Source organism: Myotis daubentonii, chromosome 18, assembly GCF_963259705.1.
Source record: "Myotis daubentonii chromosome 18, mMyoDau2.1, whole genome shotgun sequence".
NCBI lineage: Eukaryota > Metazoa > Chordata > Mammalia > Chiroptera > Vespertilionidae > Myotis > Myotis daubentonii.
The window spans coordinates 42,801,592-42,826,149 of NC_081857.1; the positions used below are offsets into that span (position 1 = coordinate 42,801,592).

Below are 24,558 nucleotides of genomic sequence, written 5' to 3' on the forward strand. Positions count from 1 at the left end.
GCTTGGCGAAGAGGAGGCGTCACTCGGTCTTTGCAATCTGCCTTCGCTCTTTTATTCAGTAAAAATGGAAGAGGCTTTTGTTTTGCTTTTATGCTTTCTGTTCCAAACACAAGGCCTGGGACCATGGGGCTTTTGTTCTTGGTTGTGGGAAACGGTAGCATATGGGAAACCTATTCGCTGAATAGCGCTCACCGTCATCGCGGGAAAATGCGTGAGGAGGATTGATGAGACAGGTGGGGGCCCGGGCTGCACCTGAGGCTCAGGTCCTCATCCCGGGCTTTTATGGTATCTCCTCTGACGATGCGTGTGGTGCGGGAGGGAGGGTACCCCGCCTCACCTGCGTTAAATGATAGAACAGTTGGCCTGGCTGGCGGGGCTCTGTGGTTGAGGGTCAACCTATGAACCAGGTAGGAGGTCACAGTTCAGTTCCGGTCAAGGGCACCTGCCGGGGTTGCGGGCTCAATCCCAGTAGGGGGCATGCAGGAGGCAGCCGATCTATGATTCTCTCTCCTCATTGATGTTTCTCTCTCCCTTCTTCTCTGAAATCAATAAAAACATATTTTTAAAAAATGATCAAATAATTGGAGGTGTTTGTAAATAATTCAGAAGGGTCTGAACTAAAATTTGTCTTTTAAATCAAATGATTCTGGAAGCTTACTTTGCCTTATTTTAAGTAAGTAAAACAATCAGGGCTGTGGTTTTAACAGTGCTTTTTGGAAACATGGAGCAGTTATCAAAACAGAAGCATTTGATGACCCAGAATTGCAGTCTTAGACCTTTCTCCCACTCGTAAGGGTGCATACCTGCCTTCAGTACTTGTAGATTTGTTTTCAAACCAAACTTTCAAATTGGAAAATGTTACCTCGTAAGAAAAATGTGTATCTCCCCTTAGTTTAGAGGACTGCAAACCCCAGCCATGCAATTACTTCTTTTTGGAAAACTACTTTTCTCCTATTGGGAAGGTTTCGGTGACCATGTAATTATATGTGGGAGAGGAGAGAGAGAAGGTTACCCAGCAAACACCTCATTGTTATTCCTTCAAAACAGCATCGATACTAACATCTGCGCATTCATGAGCAAGCCCGAAAGTGTGAACAGTGAGAGAAAAGGAACATTGAAGAGGAAAAATATACTTTCCTGTTTGCAAAATTTCAGTATGTTATTGTGAAAAAAAACAAAACACATCAAATTTTAAACTCTGAGAAGGACCTTCAGTGTTTGCTTTGAATCAGAATCGCCAATGCATTGATTATAGACAAATGCGTTGTCTGTCGCAGTTGAAATAACTAATATGCATATTGGGAAGCTTTCATGAAATGACTAATGAAGCAAAGAAATCTGTTGGTTTTCCCCCTGTATGTTTAACGAGGTGTGCACCTTTGCATGCATTGTAAATATTAGTGCATTTGTGTTACATTAGAAGCCCGTAAGTATGGCTTGAATACCATTTCTTGAGTTTAATTAGGGTACATTGCCTTGAGAGTCTCTTCATTGGCCAGGTAATGTGAGTTTAACGGGGCTGTGTTGTGCACGGTTTTATTGTTATGGCATGCAAATCAGGACCAAATGCCAGCGCATCCATCAGGCCGCCGCGTGGAGTGGAGACCGGAAAGGTTCCAGTCGCTGCGGAAAAGGTCCTGTCCCCGTTTCCGCCGTAAATCACTTTGCCAAGCTGCCGAGAAGGAGCCTTTGGAGCTGACATGGGGCTACGGAGCGAACCCTAAGGTGTTTACGGAATGCGGGGGCCTTGAGGTTGACTCCCAGTGTCCGCAGCGCATCCAGGGAAGGGAGCCACTTACCCGCATCCAGGGAAGGGAGCCACTTTCCGGCGTCCAGGGAAGGGGGCCACTTTCCGGCATCCAGGGAAGGGGGCCACTTTCCCGCATCCAGGGAAGGGGGCCACTTTCCGGCATCCAGGGAAGGGAGCCACTTTCCGGCATCCAGGGAAGGGGGCCACTTTCCGGCATCCAGGGAAGGGGGCCACTTTCCGGCGTCCAGGGAAGGGAGCCACTTTCCGGCGTCCAGGGAAGGGGGCCACTTTCCGGCGTCCAGGGAAGGGGCCACTTTCCGGCATCCAGGGAAGGGGGCCACTTTCCGGCGTCCAGGGAAGGGGCCACTTTCCGGCGTCCAGGGAAGGGGCCACTTTCCGGCGTCCAGGGAAGGGGCCACTTTCCGGCGTCCAGGGAAGGGAGCCACTTTCCGGCGTCCAGGGAAGGGAGCCACTTTCCGGCGTCCAGGGAAGGGAGCCACTTTCCGGCGTCCAGGGAAGGGGCCACTTTCCGGCGTCCAGGGAAGGGAGCCACTTTCCGGCGTCCAGGGAAGGGGGCCACTTTCCGGCGTCCAGGGAAGGGGCCACTTTCCGGCGTCCAGGGAAGGGGGCCACTTTCCGGCGTCCAGGGAAGGAGCCACTTTCCGGCGTCCAGGGAAGGGGCCACTTTCCGGCGTCCAGGCGGCGGCGAGTGCTTTGCTGGTGGAGGTGCCTTGGTCCTTGTCCTGGAAAGCAGAGCCCTGAGCGGCCTCTCTGTGCCCTTGACCGAGGTCGCCCAGTGGGCAGACGGGGCAGCTCAATGGAGGACGGGGTGGCCCCGGCGCCCAGACCTGGGAGCCGTCCCCCTGCCCAAGGGCTGACCATGGCGAGGGAAGGGGGGGGGGAGGCGGAGAGCAGAGGAGGAGAGGCTTTCGTTTCTTCACCCACCTGCCTCTTCCCCGCGGGGACCTGTCTCCAGGGGACGCCGAAGGAGGTGGCTCTGGGGAGGGGGCGATGGCTGACTCACCGCCCGGTGGACAGAGAGACGGGTGCACGGAAGTGCTCGTGTCTCCTGCGGAGCGTGGGTCAGAAGAGCCCCGGCCTGGGGTCCAGTCACACCCTTCTTCTCCGAAATCAATAAAAACGTATTTTAAAGAAAGAATGTGTACGAGGTGACACTCACAGAGCATCGTGCACAGCCCCCGGGACACCCCAGGTCCCACGTGGCCACGGGTGGGCGAGCCCGGGGAGGAATGAGAACGCAGGAGACGCAGGGAGAGGCAGCTCCAGGGCTCCCGGGAGGGGCTTCCGTAGCTGCAGGCGAAGGCGGAGGCTGAGGAGAGTGGAGGCTGAGGAGTGTCTGCCTCGTTTGCCAGGGTCCCTGGGGCTGGGAGCCAGTGAGCAGACACGGCGGGCGCACAAATGGGAGAACAGTGGCTTGCGAAGGGGCCAAGGCAGGGGAAACCCAGCTACTGCTGTGGAGCCCATAGTGGTGCCCCCCCCCCCCCCCCCCCCGCCGACCTGGTTGAAAATAGGTCTCATTTTCTATGGAAACTGCGCGTATTGTCTCACTTTCATGTGATGTTTCTGTGTTCGGAAGACTTGGATAAGCAAGGCATTTATGGCTCCCCAAATAAAGGATTACAAAATGACAGCTTTCAGAACACATTCCCCTTTGCAAACATGAAGTCAGCAGTGGCCACATGAGATCTGAAGAGCGTGTGAGCTTGACTGTATATATATATGTTGATTTTAGAGAGAGGAAAGGGGAGAGAGAGAGAGAGAGAGAGAGAGAGAGAGAGAGAGAGAGAGAGAGAAACATCAATGATGGGAGAGAATCATGGGTTGGCTGCCTCCTGCACGCCCCCCACTGGGGATCAAGCCTGCAACCCGGGCCTGTGCCCTGACCGGGAATCGAACCGTAACCTCCTGGTTCAGAGGTTGATGCTCAGCCCCTGAGCCACGCTGGCCGGGCTGGGCTTGACATTTAATGCCCAAGTCTCCGTGTCTACGTTTCAGGGAAACTGTGCCAATCCCACTTTCAATCTATTCGTATTCAGGTGCAAAGACCCTGTAAAATGTGCATGTTGCACAATTAATGAATATTTAATAAACAGATTTTCTGAGTTTAAATGTCTTTGAAAGTCACTTGGCTCATATGGGGTTTTTTCCTTCTTGATATAATCCCAGTGGTGTTAGCAATGATTTGGTTGTTTGCCAAAATCTAACCCCTCCACAGGTAATTGACAGGTATTCACCTTTGTCACCTGGCAGCTTTTCTTACTTAAAAATGTAGGTTGTCTCGAGGTGGAGCTGTTGGATGGGTTTCCAGGGCAGCTCCCAGCGAGTTCCCGAACCGCCACTGCCTGTACGAGGCCCAGGCTCGGAGAAAATGGGAGGTTGATGAGGTCGCCTGCCTGTGACCCATTGGAAATTCTGTGTTCTTCACCTTAATTTCTGATCTGCAAGCTTTCTTATAATTCAAATTTAAAAAAAAAAAATCATTTTATTTACTCCAGAAAGAAACCTATATATATAAAGGCCTGAGCGACCATTCAACCATCCGACTGGTAGCTATGACGCGCACTGCCCACAAGGGGGCAGACACTCAATGCAGTAGCTGCCGAGCTGTAGTGACTTGGCAGCTGCGGTTCTCGGGTGACGCACCCCGGAACCAGAGAGGAGGGAGCCAGATTCCAGGGTGCATCACCTGAGAACTGCCCTCTTGCAATCTGGGACCCCTTGGGGGATGTTGGAGAGCCGGTTTCAGCCTGATCCCCGCTGGCCCGACCGAGGCCCCCACCGGTGCAGCGCCGGGCCTCTAATGTGATTATAAAAACTAATTGGACCGAGAATTGTCATTCTTTAAACGTTTGGAAGGATGACCCCACCGCCCACCGTCTGCTGCCTCTTTCTCGGTGAACAGATCCCCGGACCCTTCGGAGAGATTTGGGGGTTGCTCCTCTCACCTCTTCCTGTCCTGTGCAGGCCGTCGGGTCCCGGCCGACTCCTGGCCCTGCGTCCCTGGCATCCTTCCTGTAGGGGGGGTCCTGTGTCACCAAATCCGTGACACTTCTCTTGCCTTACACCCTCGGCGGCGGCAGGCCTCCACTGGGGGGCGTGTTTCGAGGTGATGCAGTATCTTTCCCAGACCTGGAAGCCTTCCGCTGTGTCAGCGATGCTATTAATAAACACTTGCATGTCGTTGCATAATTTAGACAGCCCTTCTCCTCATACAAATATATGTAATCCCCTTGACCGCCTTCAGTGGTTGGCAAAGTCAGTATTGTTTTCCTCTTAAAAATGAGGATGCCGAGGGTCAGAAAAGTGAAGTCATGTGTTCAAGTCTTCAAAGACAACGGAGGGCCCCAGCCCACGTGGCTCAGTTGGTGGAGCATCGTCCTGTGCACGGAAAGATTGCTGGTTTGATACCCGGTCAGGGCACATGCTCAGGTTGGGGGATCGATCCCCGGGGCAGGGGGGCGGGAGGGGGGCATGTGCAGGAGGCAACCAGTTGATGCTTCTCTCATACATATCTCTCTCTCTCTTCCCCCGCATCTCCCCCTGCCCCTCTCCCCCTTTGCCTTTCTCTAAAACATACCCGCAGCTGAGGATTAAAACCAGGTAAATGAGGAAGTCTCTAGTACAGGGCGGAAGTCCCAAATCTCATCCTTTTGCTTCACTTAGAATCTGTGTTATTGGTTTATCTTTCAACGGATGCACAAGTAACCTCACCTTGTACTTTACCATTGAGCACACGCACATGTGTGCCCTGGTGTATGCAGTCGTATCTGAACCGTGTTCTCTCCTCTTTCTGAAGGTCCTCATCGCGAGCATCATGTGCAGCTACAACAGGAACGACTGGATGGAGCTCGCCAGCATGGCCGAGGTAACGCAGTCCTCTCTCTTCTATTTCTTCTCTTCTGTTTTTATCAGCTGTAAATAAAGCGCCGCCTCGGAAAAGAACCCCATGACAGCAAAATTGAATGGAAAATGGTAACTCCAAAAAAAAAAGTTTCTATTATCATTTCATTAACAGGATGGAAATGGAAATTTAAAGGGACTCTATCCCATAAAAGTGGTCCCTGGCATTTCACAGGCTGCCTAGAAACCCTTTCTCCTTTGAATCCGTTTCCTCTTGATTTGCATAGAAAGCAAAACCTATAGAGGATGGATGTCATGATAAAACATAACACCACCCTGGAGAGGCACACTGGCTCTTACCTCGCCTTCAGGCAAGCTGGTGTGACAGTAAGGGAAGAAACTGAATACAAAACCCTCGAATATTTAAAATGTAAAAGGTCCGGTTCAGTACCATTCGCGTGGGAATACGGACAGGCCTGGGATGGTGGGACCGGCGCTCCTGAGCGGGCACCGGTGGGCGGGGTTTCTGTACTGTCAGGGACGCCTGCCCAAACGCGAACAACTCCCCGCGGGCTCAGATTTGTTTTAATTTTATTTCTTTAAATATGTTTTTATGATTTCAGAGAGAAAGGGAGAGGGAGATAGAAACATCAACGATGAGAGAGAATCATGGATCAGTTGCCTCCTGCACGCCCCCTACTGGGGATGGAGGCTGCAACCCGGGCCTGTGCTCTGACCAGAAATCGAACCATGACCTCCTGGTTCATAGGTCAACGCTCAACCACTAAGCTACGCCGGCCGGGCTCAGATTTGTGTTTTAAACAGAAAAGAAAAAAAAAATATGTAGTTAACATCATACGCTATCTTGAAAGATACTCGAGACAGTTTTAGCTGGGGCTTCTGGAAACCGCTCAGATAGGAGAGTAAATCTGACCCCACTTGTGAACTAATGACTCTACATCATCTCAGAAACGTGGATTGTGCAGTTTATTTGGACATCTCAAAACTGTGAGGGGAAATTACTTCTGGGACTTGGGGGCTGAAATTAGACGTGATCCGTAATCGGCTCCCTGAACTTGGGCGCTGGGTCCATTTTCTACATGTATTTACCTAATTGAGCGTGAAATCCTCCATGGAGCCCGTGCCTGGCGTGAGCTCGGCCAGCGTTAAGCTGACCATGATGAACCGCTTTACACGCTGCCTGCGTCCCGCCCGTCCGTACAACAGAGGCCGTAAAAAGAGGTCCTTTGGTCGGGAGCCTTTAAATGAGCGAGTTTCACTTGGAAGAAGTCAAAAGCCTTTGTATTAGGAACACACTAACCGGCTTACGATGTTTGCTGCACGTTGCTCACGTTTCATATCTATTTCTTTTTTCCCCTAAATATTTTTTTTACTGATTGCAGAGAGGAAGGGAGAAGGAGATAAAAGCATCCACGATGAGAGAGAATCATTGACCGGCTGCCTCTTGCACACCCCCCACTGGGGACCGAGCCCACGGGCGTGTGCCCTGACCGGGACTAGACCCGTGACCTCCTGGTTCGTAGCCCGCTGCTCCACCACGGAGCCTCGCTGGCTGGGCCTGAGCCCTTCACTGTTGTTAAATGTATTTACACTTTTCCAAAGCAGCCCCGTGAGTCACCTCCATGGCGTTTCACTGGTTAGAGATGAGGAACGGGGCAAAGGGGAGGGCAGGACTCTGCCCCAGTGCACACAGCGAGGAAGTGGGGAACGTGGATTCAAACCCACGACGTCTGGCTCCAGCGTCCACACGACTCACGTACACATCCTTCTCCACACGGAGAAGCGGAGGGGAGGCGGAGGAGGCGCGCCCTCGGGGAGAGCACGTTGCCTGCTCCTGCCTCGCTGAGCGCCGCCCGGTGCAGGCATTCGGGCGATGCAGAATCAGCCGGGCGCAGCGACTGCACCCAAAGGCTCCTGACTGACCGGGGTCGGGGTGCACGGCATGCCCCGTCCCGGTTAATTCGCCATCTCCTGCTAATCCAGCAGTTCAGGCTCCCGGCGTGCATGTCGCTGCGCAGAGAGGAGCGCACTGCCCGCTCGGGCGCTGGCGTCTGTGGGAGCAGCATCTGAGCAGAGGCCCAATGGGCACCGCCCGTCCCGGGGCACCTGGGGCAGGCACCTGCTCCTGAGACTCACATGCTCCTGTCAGAGGCCTCTCCGCCGTGTCCGCTGGGCGTGTGTTCGTGTATTTCTAGAACACTGGGGAGCTTTCTCATCAGTCACTGAAGAAAACTTTAAATTGGGTTGGTGGTTGTACAGTATTTTATTTTTAAAATTATTTTTAAATATATTTTTACTGATTTGAGAGAGGGAGAGAGATAGACACAACCTGCAACCCGGGCCTGCGCCCTGACCGGGAATTGAACCGTGACTTCCTGGTTCATAGGTTGACGCTCAACCCCTGAGCCATGCCAGGCAGGCTACAAGATTTTAATTTAAAGTTTAGAAGGCTTAAGGATGTCAAGTTTTCTTAACATACGGTCCCAACATCAGCCACCGACTAAGTGATCTCTGTTAAGTCACAGGAGTGAGAGGCTGTGGGCTCACAGTGCTCTCACACGGCTGGGTTCTCACCCTCCCCTCAGCTGCAGGCTGTGGGACAGGGAGCAGGGCACTCAGACTCCTTGTGCCTCAGTTTCACCTTCTGTGAAATGGGAAGAACGACATATCCTACTGAGAGAGCCTCGCACAGCGTCTGGCCTGTTGCTCGTTGCCGTCATTACTGTGCTGGCTAATCGTCAGCGGGCACTTGTACTTTAGGAAATGTGCATCAGGTGAATATGTAAGCCAGTGCCCCCTAAAGCTTAGGTGTTCCAAAATGCTGCTGAATTGATTTGCTTTTTTAAATTGCTGCATTTCAGCTCAATACAGAAGTCTATGGGAAATATTTGAAATAACTGAGAAATAATAAGGAAAGAGCAGCCGTGTATATAATTGTACTGCGCCATCTTTTAAGGAAGCTGGACACAGAAGGTTGGCTGACTTTCCAACGCAGTCCTTGGCCGACCTGGGGTTGAACTCAGTGTAGCCAGTTGTGTGCGGCCCATGATTACTACCGAACCAGCAGGGGGGAAATGGCATGACTTAAATAACGTGATTTCCAAATCATAGGACGTGTTTAAAACTGACTTAGGGAAGCAAAAGCCACGATGAAACCCTGTTAGAAAACAGGCTGAGTGAGCAAATGAACTCTCCCAAGTGTGCCGGGGCAAAGGCAGGCTCGCCATGAGTCAAGATGGGTGCGAGGTGGCTGACCAGGATTCCGGTTTGGTGAGGTCCTATTCAACATTCAGAAAGCAGGCGGGGAGAAGCACAACAGCTAAAACCTGAGCAATCAGGGAGCAGGGCCCTGCCCTCGGAAAGCAGTGAGCTTTTCTCAGCCGGCGCCTGGCTGAATAGACTTGCTGTAATTGTATGAAGTTTCTAGGTGACCTTATTTAAAACAAAATTGTAGCCCGGTTGGCGTGGCTCAGTGGCTGAGTATTAACCTATGAACCAGGAGGTCGTGGTTCAATTCCCGGTCAGGCACGTGCCCAGGTTGCGGGTTCGACCCCCAGTGTGGGGCGTGCAGGAGGATTCTCTCTCATCCTTGGTGTTTCTATCTCTCTCCCTCTTTCTTCCTCTCTGAAATCTATATATGTAATTTTTTTTTAAGTTGTAGCAGCTGGAAAATTCTAGAAGTGAGGTGAAAGAATGGAAAACTTGAACCAGTTACTTCATCCCCCATTCCTCACATTACTCTATTAAGCTATTAGAAAAGCATTTTGCTTATTCTTAGGGGTTTTCACAGGAGACTCCCCAAGAGTTCCACGACCCCCTGCGCATGCTTAGAGACCCCCTGTCTTCCTGTGGCAGGAGCCCTCCGTCCGCAAGTGAATTAATGAGTAAACGAGAAGGACTCCTGTTTAATTATTAAGCTAAGACAGTGTCACCTGTACTCCCTGGTTCTGCACAAGGACATTTTTTTAAAATGTGGTAAAATTGACATTCAGTTAAAAACACATCCCCTGGTGCTCCTTCCCGGCAGCCTCCTCCGACTTCCTTTGCACGGCGGCTCACGGTCCCTCTCCCGGGGGAATAAGGTGTGTTCCTGTTAACAGAGCCGTGCGGGGCCGCGGGAACGGGCTGGCAGGCAGAGCTGAGCCAGCCCCCCTGCTGGTCTCCGCGTAGCCAGGCCTGGGCAGCGCTTTTCCTGTGTAAAATGCACCCAGCCAACCGAGGATTGTGCACATCTGAGACACAGAGCCAGGGAGCGGTGAGGGCCCTCGGGGAGCTCCCGTGAGTGCCTGTGATTGCTGTTCTAGACGCTCTCATCGGAGCCAGACCAGCCCTGCGAGGCCAGAGGCCGCCATCCCATCCCATCCCGGAGGGAGCAGCGGGGCTGCCGTCTGGCCACATGCCCCGGGCTGTGTGACGGGGGAAGCCTGTGGCTCACGAGTAACGCTGTCCCTTTCCTCCCTCTCCCGCGTGTCCCGCAGGCTTCCGGAGCGGACGCCCTGGAGCTAAACCTGTCCTGTCCACACGGCATGGGCGAGAGGGGCATGGGCCTGGCCTGCGGGCAGGTAAGGACCTCGCAGCTGTCACCTGTCTGTCTGGGGGGAGCGGGCCCTGGTTCAGGGGCTAAGGCTGCCGCAGGCGGGTCAGACAGGCAGACACGGCCAGGGCTGCGCTGTTCAGTGGTGCTGAGAACGTGGGGAGGGAAGGCAGCTGGGCTTGAGCAAGGGTGAGGTTACTGAGGACAGGCTCCCATTGTGGGCCTGACAGGAGGGAATCTCACACCAAACAGTTTAACAAAGCGCTGAGCCGAATCGGCTGCTTGCGGTGCAGTGTTCTGTTTGCAGGCTGGCCACAGCCCCTTCATGGTGGGGGTCCCTGCTGGGGTGCCTGGCCAGCCTAGGTGAGGGGCTGCTGGCTGTTTGCAGGCTGGCCAAGCCCCCCAGCAGGGACCCTCACCCCATGATGGTGTGGCCAGTCTGGGTGAGGGGCTGATGGCTGTTTGCAGGCTGGCCAAGCCCCCCAGCGGGGACCCTCACCCCATGATGGTGTGGCCAGTCTGGGTGAGGGGCTGATGGCTGTTTGCAGGCTGGCCAAGCCCCCCAGCGGGGACCCTCACCCCATAAGGGTGTGGCCATCCTGGGTGAGGGGCTGATGGCTGTTTTCAGGCTGGCCACGGCCCCCAGCCACCCAAGCTCCCAGTGGAAGCTGGCTGGAAGCAGGTATGAGATTTATTTATCTTCTATAATTGAAACTTTATTGCCTTGAGCGGAGGCCACAGCCGGCCAGGGCAGGCGGGAAGCTTGGCTTCCTCCATCGCAGGGGCAACCAGGCCTCCTGCATACTCCAGCTCCGTGGCTGTAGCTGCCATCTTGGTTGGGTTAATTTGCATATAGTCGCTCTGATTGGCTGGTGGGTGTGGCCTGGGTGTAGCGGAGGTGCGGTCAATTTGCATGTTTGTCTTTTATTAGATTAGATCATAATTGTCTCCTCTTTTCTCCTTGCTTAGCACTTTTCTTGTTTGACTCTGTGCCCCGTGATTCCTGATTTCTCTTCGCATCCTCCCGGCATGTGGGGTGACAACTTGCAGGGCTGGCTCGCATTGCTGACAACAAACAGCCCTCGTTCTCGGAGAGTTTATTATACACCAGGAAACGTGTTGTTATTGGGGTGGGTCATGGGATTTAATTCTCAAACAGCCCTTGGGGCTGCTACTACCATTATCCATGACCGCCATTTGGGGAGATGCAGAAGCAGGAGTGCGGGGAGCGCGATCGCTCCTCCTGCCGTGTCCAGTTCTAAGCCTGCTGTTATTGGTGATGATGGTGTTGCTGCATCTGTCAGTTCTTGCTGTGAAGATGATGATTTTTGCGAAAGATATTGAATATGTAACTTCATTTACTTGCGATTCATAATTTTTTTCCTAAGCTGCTGTGAAATCAGCAAAAATGCCTTGGCAATTTTAGCATAGCTCCTAGGATATTGGTTGGCACTCAAAGGGTTAAAAAGCTAAGCAGTATGTTCGAAATCCTGCAGCCAGGAAATGGCCGGGCCAGGCGTGGGGGTCAGTGTCTGACGCAGGCTGCTCGCCTGCCCACGGCTCCTCAGCGCCCCCGTAAAACGGCCTAAGATGACGCCTGGTCTCGTCAGTCTGCTTTTGATCTGGATGGAAGGAGAGGCGATGTCCTCACTGCATCTTCTTTCCCTAATTCTGCTGAGCACAGACTTATATCTGCGGGGGGGGGGGGGGGGGGGGGGTACAGCGTTAACATCTGATCCAGAGCCACCGCGCCGTCTGTTCTAGTCTCCCTTCTGCCCGCCGACACCTGAGGTTCGTTTTTCCCGTGAGAGTCCCTCCTGTCCTGCCTCTGATGCTCGAGTCAGCACTGTCCAAGCCAAGGCCTTTGTCACCGTCTGTCCCAGAGGGAGGCCATCTGTCCCCTGCCCTTCTCACCGCCTGGACAGCCCTAGTTGCCAGAGAAAGGCCGGTGTTGCCGGCCGGGGTGGACCAGGCCTCAGCGCCTCTGCTGTTCGCGCTCAGGTGCCGACAGGTGTTCTTCTCGCTGCACAGCGGACGGAGGGCCTCGCTGCCCCCCACGCAGGCCAGACAGAGGCGTCTCACAGCCCTTCCCGGGTGGTCTGCTTGGCAAGATCTCCCTTTGGTTTTACACGTTTTCGTTTTCTCGTTCGCTGGAACTGGGTACAAATGAGGGAGGCTAAGCAGTTACTGTTTATTTTGGAGACGCCAACGACCTCACATCCTTGAAAGGGTTTTGTAGGATAGTCAACAAATACTCCCGAAGAGCTTATGTTTTTATTTCGAATTACAATTCGACCACATTTAATCCCTTGTTATTGCTTTGTCAGACTTTTAATTGAATTATTCAACACATGAAACAAAAGGAAAGCATTGTAGACGGCGCCCTAGTATTAGCAGAATTAGCAGGGTGCTGAGAATTATTAAAGAGGACATTATGTGTGCTAATCGGGCATTTAATTTTGCCTGTTTGTCGATGGAAAACATCCTCTTGGAAAGGATTTTCTTTTTTCAAAAACCTTAATTGTGACAATGCCTTCTTAACATCCGTGAATATATTGCACCAGCCAGCGAGAGCTGTTTGAATCCTAATTAGTCAAAAACGATTCCTAATTTCCACTTTAACTCTAGAACGGCCAGCCCACAGTGTGGCTGGTCTTTAGCACAGAGGAAAAAGCTGGCCTTCCAAACTGGCATTGAAAACGGCCCCTGCTCATGTAACGGGGCAGGCATAACCTTGACATTGAAGGGTCAGTGTGAGAAAGGAATCTGTGGCTGGATCTCATGAGCATCGATACAAAATACCCAACTACTAACATGCTGCATCCAGCAGGGTATCCGAATGCACATGGCGTGAGCATGTGGGACGCACCACAGTAAAGCAGGGTTGGTTTAATCCCCCTCCCCAAAATTCAATTAATATGAATCATCACTTAAACAGTTAAAGGGGAAGGGGGGAATTCATCTGTTCATCTTAATAGGTATAGAAAAAAATGGGTGATAAAATTCAATATCTATTCATAATTTTTAAATCTTAGAAAACTATGAATAGGAAGGAATTTTCTTAAAGTGATTAAACATGCTTGCAAACTAACTGCAGCAAATAGCAAAACTTAATGTTGAAATGTGGTGAGCATTATTGTTAAAGATCAGAGATGAAACAGGATGGATTCCTGCGATTTGCATATCTAGTCTTCATTGTGCTGGATATACTATGGCAACTCAGCAAGAATAGAAAAATACATTTAAAATGAAATGAAAGTATAAAAATAAAAAATATAAAAGGATTGGAAAAATATTATCCACATATCTTCTGGTTATCTACAAGTGACATATAAAATTATCCACTGATAAATTATTAGAATTAATAAAGAGCTTAGGAAAATTGCTGAGAAAAATACCAACATGCAAACACCAATGTCATTTCTATGAACAAGCATTTTTAAATAACTACTGTTTGCATTAAAAATATAAATAAGATGTAATCTTACTAAAGATTTGTACAATTTTTATGTAGAAAATTAAAGCATTTTTATCAGAAGACATTTAAAAAGGATAAAATATGGAAGAGATCACATTCAGGAATTATAAATTGTAGCATAAAGATTTTTATTTTTTCCAGATTAATCACTAGGTTTATTGCAAAACTCATAAAAATTCCAGAAGAATTATATGGATAATAAAAGGGTCAAAAATATCCAAGGCATTCAATAATAATAATAATAGAAAATACGTATATAGCATTTTTTTCTGTGCTAGCCATTGCTCTAAGCAATGGGGAGTTGGCCTTAATCACTATCAGAAATTCTTATAAGGCATCCTCTCTCTCTCCCTTTTTTGGGGGAGGCAACTTAATTTTGGGGGGCCTTGTTTCGACAAGTCTTAAAAAAAAATTCTTCTAAGGCTATATAGCTCGTAAGATAATGGTTTTGGCACAGGTTTAGATATATTGTGCAAAGTTACAGAGTAGAGAACTCATAAACAGACCCAGGCACATATGGAAACTTGATTGATTTACACGATCTGTCCTTGCCAAACAGTGCAAAACCGTGGAACTATTAACTAAATGGTCCTTGCCCAAAAATCAACTGCAAGTCATTCAAAACCTACATGTCATAGGCTTTCCTACAAACATTTAAAAAACAATTTTGGCGTCCGTGTAACTGATCTCATGATATGGAACTCTTCCTTAAACAGGCAGAAAAGGCACAAATTTTAAAAGAAAAGAGTGATTTCAAAAGATACCATGATTAGAGTAAACAGACAAGATACAGACTGGATATCAACATTTTCCTACAGTGAGCAGGGGCATAATGTTTAACATGTCTATATAACATATGAATATAAAATAGGGAACATAAATATATATGCAGAGAGAGGCAGAGTGAGCACAGAGCGAGCGTGGCATTTTTGTTAAATAATCACATGTGGGTATATAGATAGATAGGCCTGTATGAACATAGGGGTGGGCAGTGGACAGAATGCGAACCATCGCCCCTCGTGGTTAGACACTCTGGAAATTTTACTTCTTATTTTATACAGTTGTCAATCTAGGAACAATAGTTAATCCTTGTGAGTTTTTAAATACAACTATCTCAGGAAGTCAGGTTTTAAAGTATATTTTTCTGTTTGAGTGCAAGGGGTCAACCACAGGACTTGTGTGCATGCATATAAGCATAACCAATGGACACGGACACCAGGAGGGTGAGGGCATGTGCTGGGGGTGGGGGTGGCCGGGGAGTGGTCAGTGGGGGGGGGGGAGGAGGAGACATCTACTATATGTAATACTTCAAACAATAAAAAATTTTAAAAAAATAAAAATCCTGCACTTTACCCACAAAAAAATAATAATAATAATAATAATTTCACCACCGTCATCTTATTAGACTGCAGAAAACTACTCCAGGGCCTTAACTCAGGCCCAGAGGTTGGTCTGTGGATTTAAAGCATAAACCAGGTTGAGTTGGAAATGCTGCTCCATTTCTGACATCCCTTCGAGTGTGGTTACTAGCATGTACAGGTTGACTCTGGGGCAGAGTCTCATTAATTTTTCTAGGAAATAATGATCAATAATAAATTATCCTGAACTCAGTTGCTCGGTCTAGGGTTCCTTTCTATGACGTGGTCCAAAAATGGCTAGTTTTTATCTAATAAGAAGTATAGTTTGATAGCTCTCTGTAAATCTTTAACGATGCAGGGTTCATCAATAATAATTCACATTATTGGAGTCATTTTAAAAATAAGATTCTTGTTAAAAATTTCATAGAGGACACAGCCCATACGATTTTATTTACCATTTACCAGAAGGGTGAGTAGGTGGGAAATCACGATGTAAGTACAAGCAGGTGGGGATTGTAAAGACTCGTAGGCTCTTTAGATTTGCCTCTGCTTTGTGACGGTGTGGACTGTCTTGCCAGCGACTTCCTGCCTATTTATTACAGAAAAGGGGTTTTCTCCCACCCCTGCCCATACGAGAACGCCACTCGCCCCCTCTGCAGGCCTGTGTTCACGCAGTTCTGTGCTTGCCTTTATGCCAGCGGTTCTCAACTTTCCTAACGCCGCGACCCTTTAATACAGTTCCTCATGTTGTGGTGACCCCCAACCATAAAGTTATTTTCGTTGCTACTTCATAACTGTCATGTTGCTACTGTTATGAATCTTAATGTAAATATCTGATATGCAGGATGTATTTCGGCAACCCCTGTGAAAGGGTCGTTCGACCCCCAAAGGGGTCGCGACCCACAGGTTGAGAACCGCTGCTTTCCGCTTTCTCACGGGCACCAGAGAGCTCATGCCTCCCTCCAGCGGTAGTCGGGCGTGAACTGAGTGCTGAAAAGCCGGTCAGCGCTGCTCCCGACCCCCTAGCAGTTAGGAGGAGCGTTACCCTCTGCAGCGGAGACAGCCAAGCAAACACTTTAATCCCTGCACGGAGGCATGCAGCTTCAATTATTGATTATGCTAAATGGCATGATTCTTAGGAAACTCCATTTCCCTTTTCTGTATTTCAAATACCACTTTTGGGGAGAGAGGCGCCTTTTGAAAACGATGACAAGTTCACTGGGAATAGGGGGCGGGGGATGCGGACCCCCACACTGATCTGTGGCTCACAGAAGGCAAAGTGCTCATTTCAGTTGGCACTCCTCACTTGATCCCTTCAGTCCCAGCTCAGCTGTTATTAACCTTTGTTTGTGACAATTGAAGAGAATAATGGTTGAATTTGGGGCCTTTAATGTCACGTTGAAATCAATAGCTGTAAATGGTAGTTGCCACAGTCCTAACTGATCTGTCACATTCAGACAAAGAGGGCCTGTCTGGGTTCATAGATGACAGTGGAGACAATTACACACACACACACACACACACATGCACACACACATGCACACGCACACGTGAAGCTCAGAAGACCTTGACAACACACCCGTCAGGAAACACACCGGTCCTCAGGTTTTTAGAAGGTTTTATTGATTTTGTTTTGTTTGTTTTAATCGTGTGTTTTTTAAAAATACCGAAAAGGATTGGAGTGACATTGGCTAATAGGATCCTATAGATTTCAGGTGTGGATTTCTGTGATCCAAGATCTGTGCCCCACCAAAGTCAAATCCTCTTCCATCACCATATATTAGGCCCTCTTAGCCCTCCCCCCCCCGCCCCTCACACTCCTTTACTCTAGCAACCCCCATAGATTTCATGAAAACATTTTAAAATAATAAAATAAAGTCAATAAAAACAAATCCTCCTATATAATAAAAGGGTAATATGCAAATCGACTGAACGGCGGAACGACCAGTTGCTATGACATGCATTGACCACCAGGGGGCAGACGCTCCATGCAGGAGCTGCCCCCTGGGTAGTCAGTGCACTCCCACAGGGGTCACCACTCAGCCAGAAGCCAGGCTCATGGCTGGCGAGCACAGTAGCGGTGGCGGGAGCCTTTCCCACCTCCGCAGCAGCGCTAAATAAAAACAACTGTCCGACTGTGAGAGGGTGCAGGCTGGGCTGAGGGACCCCCATCAAGTGCATGAATTTCATGCACCGGGCCTCTAGTAAAGAAATAAAAATTTAGCAAAATGAAAAGTGGAAAGAGTAAAAAATATATATCTGAAACTGTAGGTGGACCACAGCCAGGGAGCAGACTCCCACAGACCTCAAACATGGGGCTCTGCCATGAAAAGAAATGGAACCGTCTTTCTTTGCGGCGGTGACGGCGAGGGGTTGTGGCGGGGCGTGGATGATCAGCCCCATTGTGAGCTGCCGGGACAGAAGCTGCAAACAGCACTAAATAAAAACAACTCCAAGCCCACGGAGCCAGGCCCGGCCGCCCGACGGCCCGCTTATCTGCCCCCACGCAAATCGTCCTCAGACTCATTCATCAGCGTCCGCTCCCAGGGCTGCGTCTGACCTCGTCTTCCACGTCCTCATGTTTATGGACACTGCGGGGATGCCGATGAAGGGACGTGAGTCTTCTGTCCTCGTGCGCGACTCTGATAAGCATACTGGCCACCTCAGAGCCCACAGCCGGCCGCCATCATCTGGACGTTGATTAATTCCACTGGGAACCCGAACCCTTCTGCTCAGCCTCGGGGAGTCGTGTGGAGTCGTGAGGAAGTCTCGGTGCTTTCTCCTGAGGAGGGAACTCGGGTCATTTCCCCCATAAAATAACAACAGGTCTCCGAGCCCTATGAAGGCATAACATGGAAAATTCTTATTCGCTAAAAGGCCATGCCTGCCGCCCTTTGAAAAATTAAATTAGTTGTTCCTGGAAGTAGAAACTACAAAAATTCAATACTACAAGAACACAGGAGATTAAAAAGAGGGACAGAGATGAGATCAGCTGCTTAAGTCGCCTTAAGCAAAGGGACTATTTTTTTTCTCAGCTTAAAATTTTATAAGACAATTTTTCAGACATAGCATTTTCCAGACGTGTTAGTTTAAGGACTCTGACTTTAAAAAAAAATTATCCTTGTCAGAAGTAACCTCACTGAAGAGGAACATAGTCTGTTTCTACGGGGCCTGTTTTTCTTTTCCTTTTTTAACTTTCTGTCCTCCCTCCGAGGAGCATGTGAGCTTCCAAACGGGTCCCATGGGAACCAGCAGAGCGCCGGGGCGTGAGCTCCATGACAAACAAACACCAAGAACCGGCACCCGGCTCACGGCACCGGCCATCAGGTTCACGCTCCAGCCTGAGGTCCCGAGTGTGGTCCAGGCTAAGCCGGAGCAAACGTGGCCATCGCTCCCGTGTGGTCCGAGTCCGTGGAAGCATTCAGGCGTGTGACGCGTCCGTGGTTCCTGCGTAAACCTGAGACCCTGATCTCCTTACGTTACCCTCTCGGGTTGGAAAAGAAGGGCTCGTGAGGAAAGTCTAGTGTCAAGGCGCGTGCGTACGGATGTAATTCTGAGGACAACGGCGTCGCTTTAGGGTCTTTGAAATTAAACATAAGTGAAGGAAGTGTTTCTATAAATCCGGTGTACATGCCCACACGTATAGGTGCGGGGGGAGGAGGGGGGGCGAGGAGAACCTTGGGTTTGGTGACTGTGAGATTCTTATAGAGAAAACATGCAAGGAAGACAGATGAGCTAAAGACAAAGGAGGCCCAACCCCAGCAGTGGTCCCGCTGATTCGGGGGAGAGGGGACACGGGCTGAGGCCTCGCACCCTCCACCCACGGACCCGGTTTCTCTCTGCCGCTCACCCTATCGCCACTCTCCGGCCAGCACCAGCAGCAGGTGGAGGAGGGTGGAGGCTCGGGGTCTGCTCCGAGAACTGGTGAGCGGAACCACTATTTGTGGGGAAACCGCCGAGATGTTCTTGTGGCCAGTGGTACGTCCAGTGTATTCTCCTGGGTCTAGGAGGAAAGATGCGCTATGGGGGCCCCCCACTTCCACAGTATCTAATAGACCCCCTGGTTCCTTACGTCATCCACCGGGCCGCCATCCTTGCTGATGGACCCGGCGGACTGGTCCAAATCTAGACGGGGTGTAGTCATCTCTACTGTCACTGTGTTTTCATGTATGTCCCCATTGGTTCCACAGCCACCCGCGAGGTGCTGCGTCTTACGCCCTCCGCGAGGTGCTGTGCTGAGCAGTCAGTGCCTGCGGTTCTGGGGGCCAGGCCTGTTGTCATGATGGAATGTCACTCCTCACCACCTTTCATGATTGGGGTCTGGAATTTCACTCTTCACGTCACAGTGCCATTCCTGCACTCATTTCTTTTCACTTTAGCTACTCGACTTAACTTTTAACCCAATCTGGACATTTTTTATAAGAAACTCAGCCTATTCAGCATGGAGTGTGATTGGTCCATGTGATGGATTATTTCCTATCTTGGTGTTTCCTATCTGTGTACTTGGTCTTTCTCACTCGGTAGGGAACTCCTGTTCTGCTCACAGTGATCTGTTAAGCCGTGTACATCAAGGTCATTACTGATGATGGCCCTTCTAGGACACCCCACGTTTATGCCTGAACCCCTTCTCCCTCTCCTCATGGGGGCGTTTAGACTCCTTCCTATCTGCTCCTTCCTCTTCTCTTCCCTCCACAAGTCCTGGGTTTTTCTGCGTAGCTGAAAAATTTTAGTTGCAGATTTTTATCAAATATATATATTTACTTATTCAAATATGTAATTATATACACGTTTAATTCTACGAGCCCTATCTTGTAACTTCTGTTCCAAGTCTTGCTTAGAGAGAGTTCCATCCGCATCCACACTGTCTGTCGTGCTGTTAAATTCTGCTTCCTCTGCGTGGGAAGAAGCGACTTGCTTCCGGCTGAAGTGCTGTGAGGAGGGTGTGCTCCTCGAGTGTGTTCTCAGCTAAGATGCCAGGACCGGGGTGGCTTCGGCCTGAGCCCTTGGGTGCCCAGCACCGTGGTGCTTCCTCCCGTGGGAGGGCTTCGTTCGCTGATGGAAGGATTCTGGCATCATGGCCCTTCGCTGCAGCAGTCAGATAACCTCCCTTTTGTAGGAAGACGACACTTTGTTCTTGGCAGAAGCGAGAACGTCTTCATTAGCATTGGAGGTCAGACGCTTACCCTGATTATGTCTAGGTGTGTGGCTTCCTGGAAAATTAATCCTGTCTGCGTCCAACGGAGCCCATTTTGTCAAAAGTCTTTGTCCCACTCAGGGAACTTTTATTCTGTTATTTCCTCGATTCTCTCTTTAATTCCCTGCTCATGTTGCCCCCCATTTGGAACTCCTCTCCTCTAAACCTCTTACTTTATTGCTCATTTTCCTTCCTCTCCCCTCCCCTTTCATGGTATTATCCGGACCTCTAATTCCGTTCTCAGCGTGGCTACTCCGCTTTGCCATCCCTCTACGTGGTTTTAGTACTCAGAAAATCATCATTGCCCATTCAATTAATTATTACTTTTATTTTCTAATTCACCTCCTTGCGAATACTCATTACACTTAAGTTAGCATTCTCCTCGACCTCATTCATTCGTTCTTCCTTCGTGGGAGCTACCTGGGCAGCTTGCCTTCCTTCCACGCATCCCTGAGCCCATGAAACAGGTGGGAATTTTTCTCGGCTTCCCTATCACGGAGGTTTCACCCCACGGGCACACCACACGGGAGGCCCTCCTGAGCCATAGAAAACCGGAAGGCCCAGCTGGCATGGCTCAGAGGCTGAGCATCGACCTAGGAACCAGGAGGTCATGGTTTGATTCCCGGTCAGAGCACATGCCCAGGTTGTGGGCTCGATCCCCAGTAGAGGGCGTGCAGGAGGCAGCTGACCAATGATTCTCTCTCATCATTGATGTTTCTCTCTCTCTCTCCCTCTCTCTTCCTCTCTGAAATAAACATAAATACATACATACATACATACATACATACATACAAAAACCAGAAGGCTACGGGTGATGCCTTGGTTCTGTGTAGTGAGCTGGTGTCCCCTTCACTGAGCTGGTGGATGGTGTAGGTGCCAGTGGGAGAGAGCCAGGGCCCCCAGACGGCAGGGCTTGGAACCCAGGTGTCTGCGGGGCAGAGCAGGGGCCGCCCGGGGGCCTTTGCGAACCGCAGCGCCTGAGGCAGTGCAGTGCCGGCACCTGTGGTGTCACCTTCACACCCACTGGGACTTTTGCTCACCCCCACCCGCACCCCGCTGGCAGCGTGGAGGAAGCCTCGCTCTGGCACCTTCCCCGGGACTCAGAGCTCAGAGGTGCTGACCGGCTCACTGCGGTGTTGACTCCCTCTGGCAACTTCCCGCCTTTCCAGAGCCCACTCAACAGCTTTAACTCTCGCCGTCAGGCGCACGTGACGTTTTGCTCTTACACATTTGCTCACTCTCGCCTTTGTGTTGTTTGGGTTATTTCTACCAAAGCTAACGTCCCAGTGTCTCCGTCCACACGTTTGGGGTTAAAAATGGTAGGTCAGCACGACGGAGTTCTGCCCTGGCCGGTGTGGCTCCGCTGGTCCTTGTCCCGCGCACCGAAAGGTGACCGGTTCAGTCCCTGGTCTGGGCATGTGCCCGGGTTTCGGGTGTGATCCCAGGAGGGGGTGTGCAGGAAGCAGCTGATCCATGTTTCACTCTCACATTGATGTTTCTCTCTCTCTCCCTTCCTCTCTCTCCTAAAATAGAAATCAAGTTAAAATTTTAGAAAGTAATAATGGGATTATAATGTCCTGCCACTTGGTCGACAGAATTCTGTGACACAGGGACTACACGGTCACAGACCTACTCAAATGCCTGAAAGTGAAAGGCCCGTCCACTTAGGCGGCAGGAGTGGCGATCCGGTGGCCAATGGGACTAAGCAGGGACCGCATTCGGCTTGGTTCAGAGGCAGCTCCCTTCCCAGGAAGAAAACCAAGCTCCTCATGCCGCCAGCCTGGCTGCCACCAGCCAGTCAGGTCCGGAACCGGGGGACAGCCCCCGCCAGTGTTGACACAGCCCCGCCTGTGGCCATGGCTGAGCGGTGGCTTAGCTGTCGGCACTCCCACGCTATTGTCCCGGACTCCCCTGGCCACGCACGCCTTTCACATCCCACTCAGCCTCCTGTTCACTTCATTCGGGTGCTGCTCGCTGGAAACCAATTCCAGAAGCCCTGTCGCATTGTGAGTCTCCTGTTTAGACCGGCCTCGGTAGTTTCTTAGCAAAAGGCCTGGGAGTTCTGCGTCAGCTACGATGGCCTTTGAAAATCTCCTGCTGGAGGACAGCGGAGGCGGGAGGGTCGCCCTGGGGCCGGCCTGAATGGATGTGTCACCACCCTTTGGGCGGACGGTGGGCAGCACGGGGGCAGTGAGTGCTTTTCTGCGGGCAGGGAGGACAGCGGGGATGGGGTGGTCCTGGGGCGTCCGGCTTTCTCACTGATTGGCTCTCCTGGCTGATTTCTGTCTAGTCAGCAGGTCCCTCCTCCTGCCCAGACTGGCCTCCCTGCTTGGTGCCTACCCAGCCTTCTCCGTTTTCCTGTCTGACTCGTTCCCCTCTTTTCTGTTTCATTTCTCCATCTTCCCGGCCCTGGGCCACTGTCCCCAGACGTGATAGAAGTCCTGAGATAAACCTTCCTCCCATCTTACCAGCCTCTTCGTACGCCGTCCGTTTTCCTGCTTCATCTCCGGTCACCTAGGAAACCGTCTTTGCTCCTTCCCCATCCACACCCCCACTCCTCCTGCCTGACTTCCCTCCCTCTCTCCTCAGAGCTGTCAGGAGCGTAGTCAGTCCGGTGGCCCCAGGCTCTGGCCCTCCCCCAGCCGGCACAGCCTCATCTCACTCACAGCCTCGGCTTCCAGCTTCTTGACATTGGACGTGTATGGCTCCTTTTCCATCTCTCTGAGCACGTGTTGCCTCCCCGTTCTGATCCTTTTCATCTTGTCCCCAAGCCAGGACTAGAACTCGGGCTTCCTGGCTCCTGGTGGAACCCTCTCTCCCTGGCATCACGTATAGCTGCCCGGCACGTCCATGCTTCCCACGCATGCTGAGTGCCGACAGGAGGACAGCACCCTCAGGTTGAATTCACAGCGGTTCCATTCTCCCAGGTTCTTTAAATAACGTCTGTAATTATTATTTTTTAAAATTGTGTATTGATTTCAGAGAAGAAGGGAGAGGGAGAGAGAGAGACATCAATGACGAGAGAGAATCACTGATCCGCTGCCTCCTGCATGCCCCTTCCCCACCCACCCCTTCCATTGGGGATGGAGCCTGTAACCTGGGCATGTGCTCTTAACGGGAATTGAAGTGTGACTCCTGGTTCATAGGTCGACACTCAGCCACTGAGTCACACTGGCCGGGGTAATTTTTGTAATTACTTTTCTCTGTATAAGATGCCCCCCACTTTTCCAACCCAAAATTAAGAAATCACTATTTTAAACATTTTGCTGGTTTTCCTCTTAATGATGTTTCTATCCCTCCCTTCCTCTCTCTGAAATTAATGAAAACATTTATTTTTTTAAAAATCTGCATCTCCCAAATAAGTGCCACATTAAGCTGAATAAGCCAAGCTTTAGCAGCTACCGAAGAATTAGCAAGAAATTGTCGGAGAGAGGTGCTCTCCGAGCCCTGAGACGTCGATATGAATGAGTACATGTCCCAAGACCTCAAATCCCCGAGGATCGCTCTCCTGTAAAACCTTCCTCGGAAAGAGTCTAAAGTCTAACTGAAATGTGGACACGGTCCCCGTGGACCCCTAACGCGTCCGTAGAAGCAGAACCGGAATCATCGATGAGCTGTTCACGTGGCTTCTGCTTGAGCCCCGGCTGGGACATTTCGAACACCCCTGTGCCGTGTTTCCCACATAGAGCATGGATGCGCGCGGCACTGCCACTGTACCCAGAACTTCTGCTTCCTGAGACGCAGCCGGTTCTGAATGGTTTAGTCTTTTCTTCATGTCCATGAGAGTCAGCAGCTGGCTTTCTGCAGGGGTCACTTTAGACAGATCACTTTGAAAAATTATTTTGTGCCCTGGCCAGTTTGGCTCAGTGGATAGAGTGTCCACCTGCGGACTGGAGGGTCCCGGCTTCGATTCCTGTCGAGGGTGTGCAGAAAGAAGCCAATCAGTGATTCTCATCATTGATGTTTCTCTCTCTCTCTCCCTCTCCCTTCCTGAAATCAATAAAAAAATATATATTAAATAAGTAAAAAATTTAAAAAATTATTCTGTGCTTCTCAGTTGGAAAAAACCTGCCCGCACTGCACAGCAGTGTGGCGTCGGCTGCCAGAGGCCTCCACGGCCAGCTCATCTGCAGCCGCGTGGCTTGCTCACACCATCCCTGCTGCGTGGTCCACACCCCTTACACAGGAGAGGTGAGCAGGTCTTACAGGATCCCCCACGGACACTGGACACGGCACGAGTGTAGTCAGTGGGTGTACTGCGTTATGGAGCGCTGTTCTTCAGTTCTTGCTTTTGTATTTTCCGTGTATCCATCGCACTGATACAGCATTTACTTACTTATTGGCTGCACATTTACCGCTTTC

The 24,558-nt window shown here is 50.6% G+C and overlaps 1 protein-coding gene across 1 annotated transcript in view; it reads left to right on the forward strand.

The window, feature by feature from the left end:
- Window positions 1–24,558, forward strand: part of DPYD (dihydropyrimidine dehydrogenase) — a 347,122-nt gene that overhangs the window by 256,274 nt on the left and 66,290 nt on the right. Inside the window, exons 15-16 of the mRNA XM_059675719.1 lie at window positions 5,568–5,636; window positions 10,111–10,194. Of these exons, the coding sequence (XP_059531702.1) occupies window positions 5,568–5,636; window positions 10,111–10,194 (153 nt within the window). The remainder of the gene's footprint in view (window positions 1–5,567; window positions 5,637–10,110; window positions 10,195–24,558) is intronic.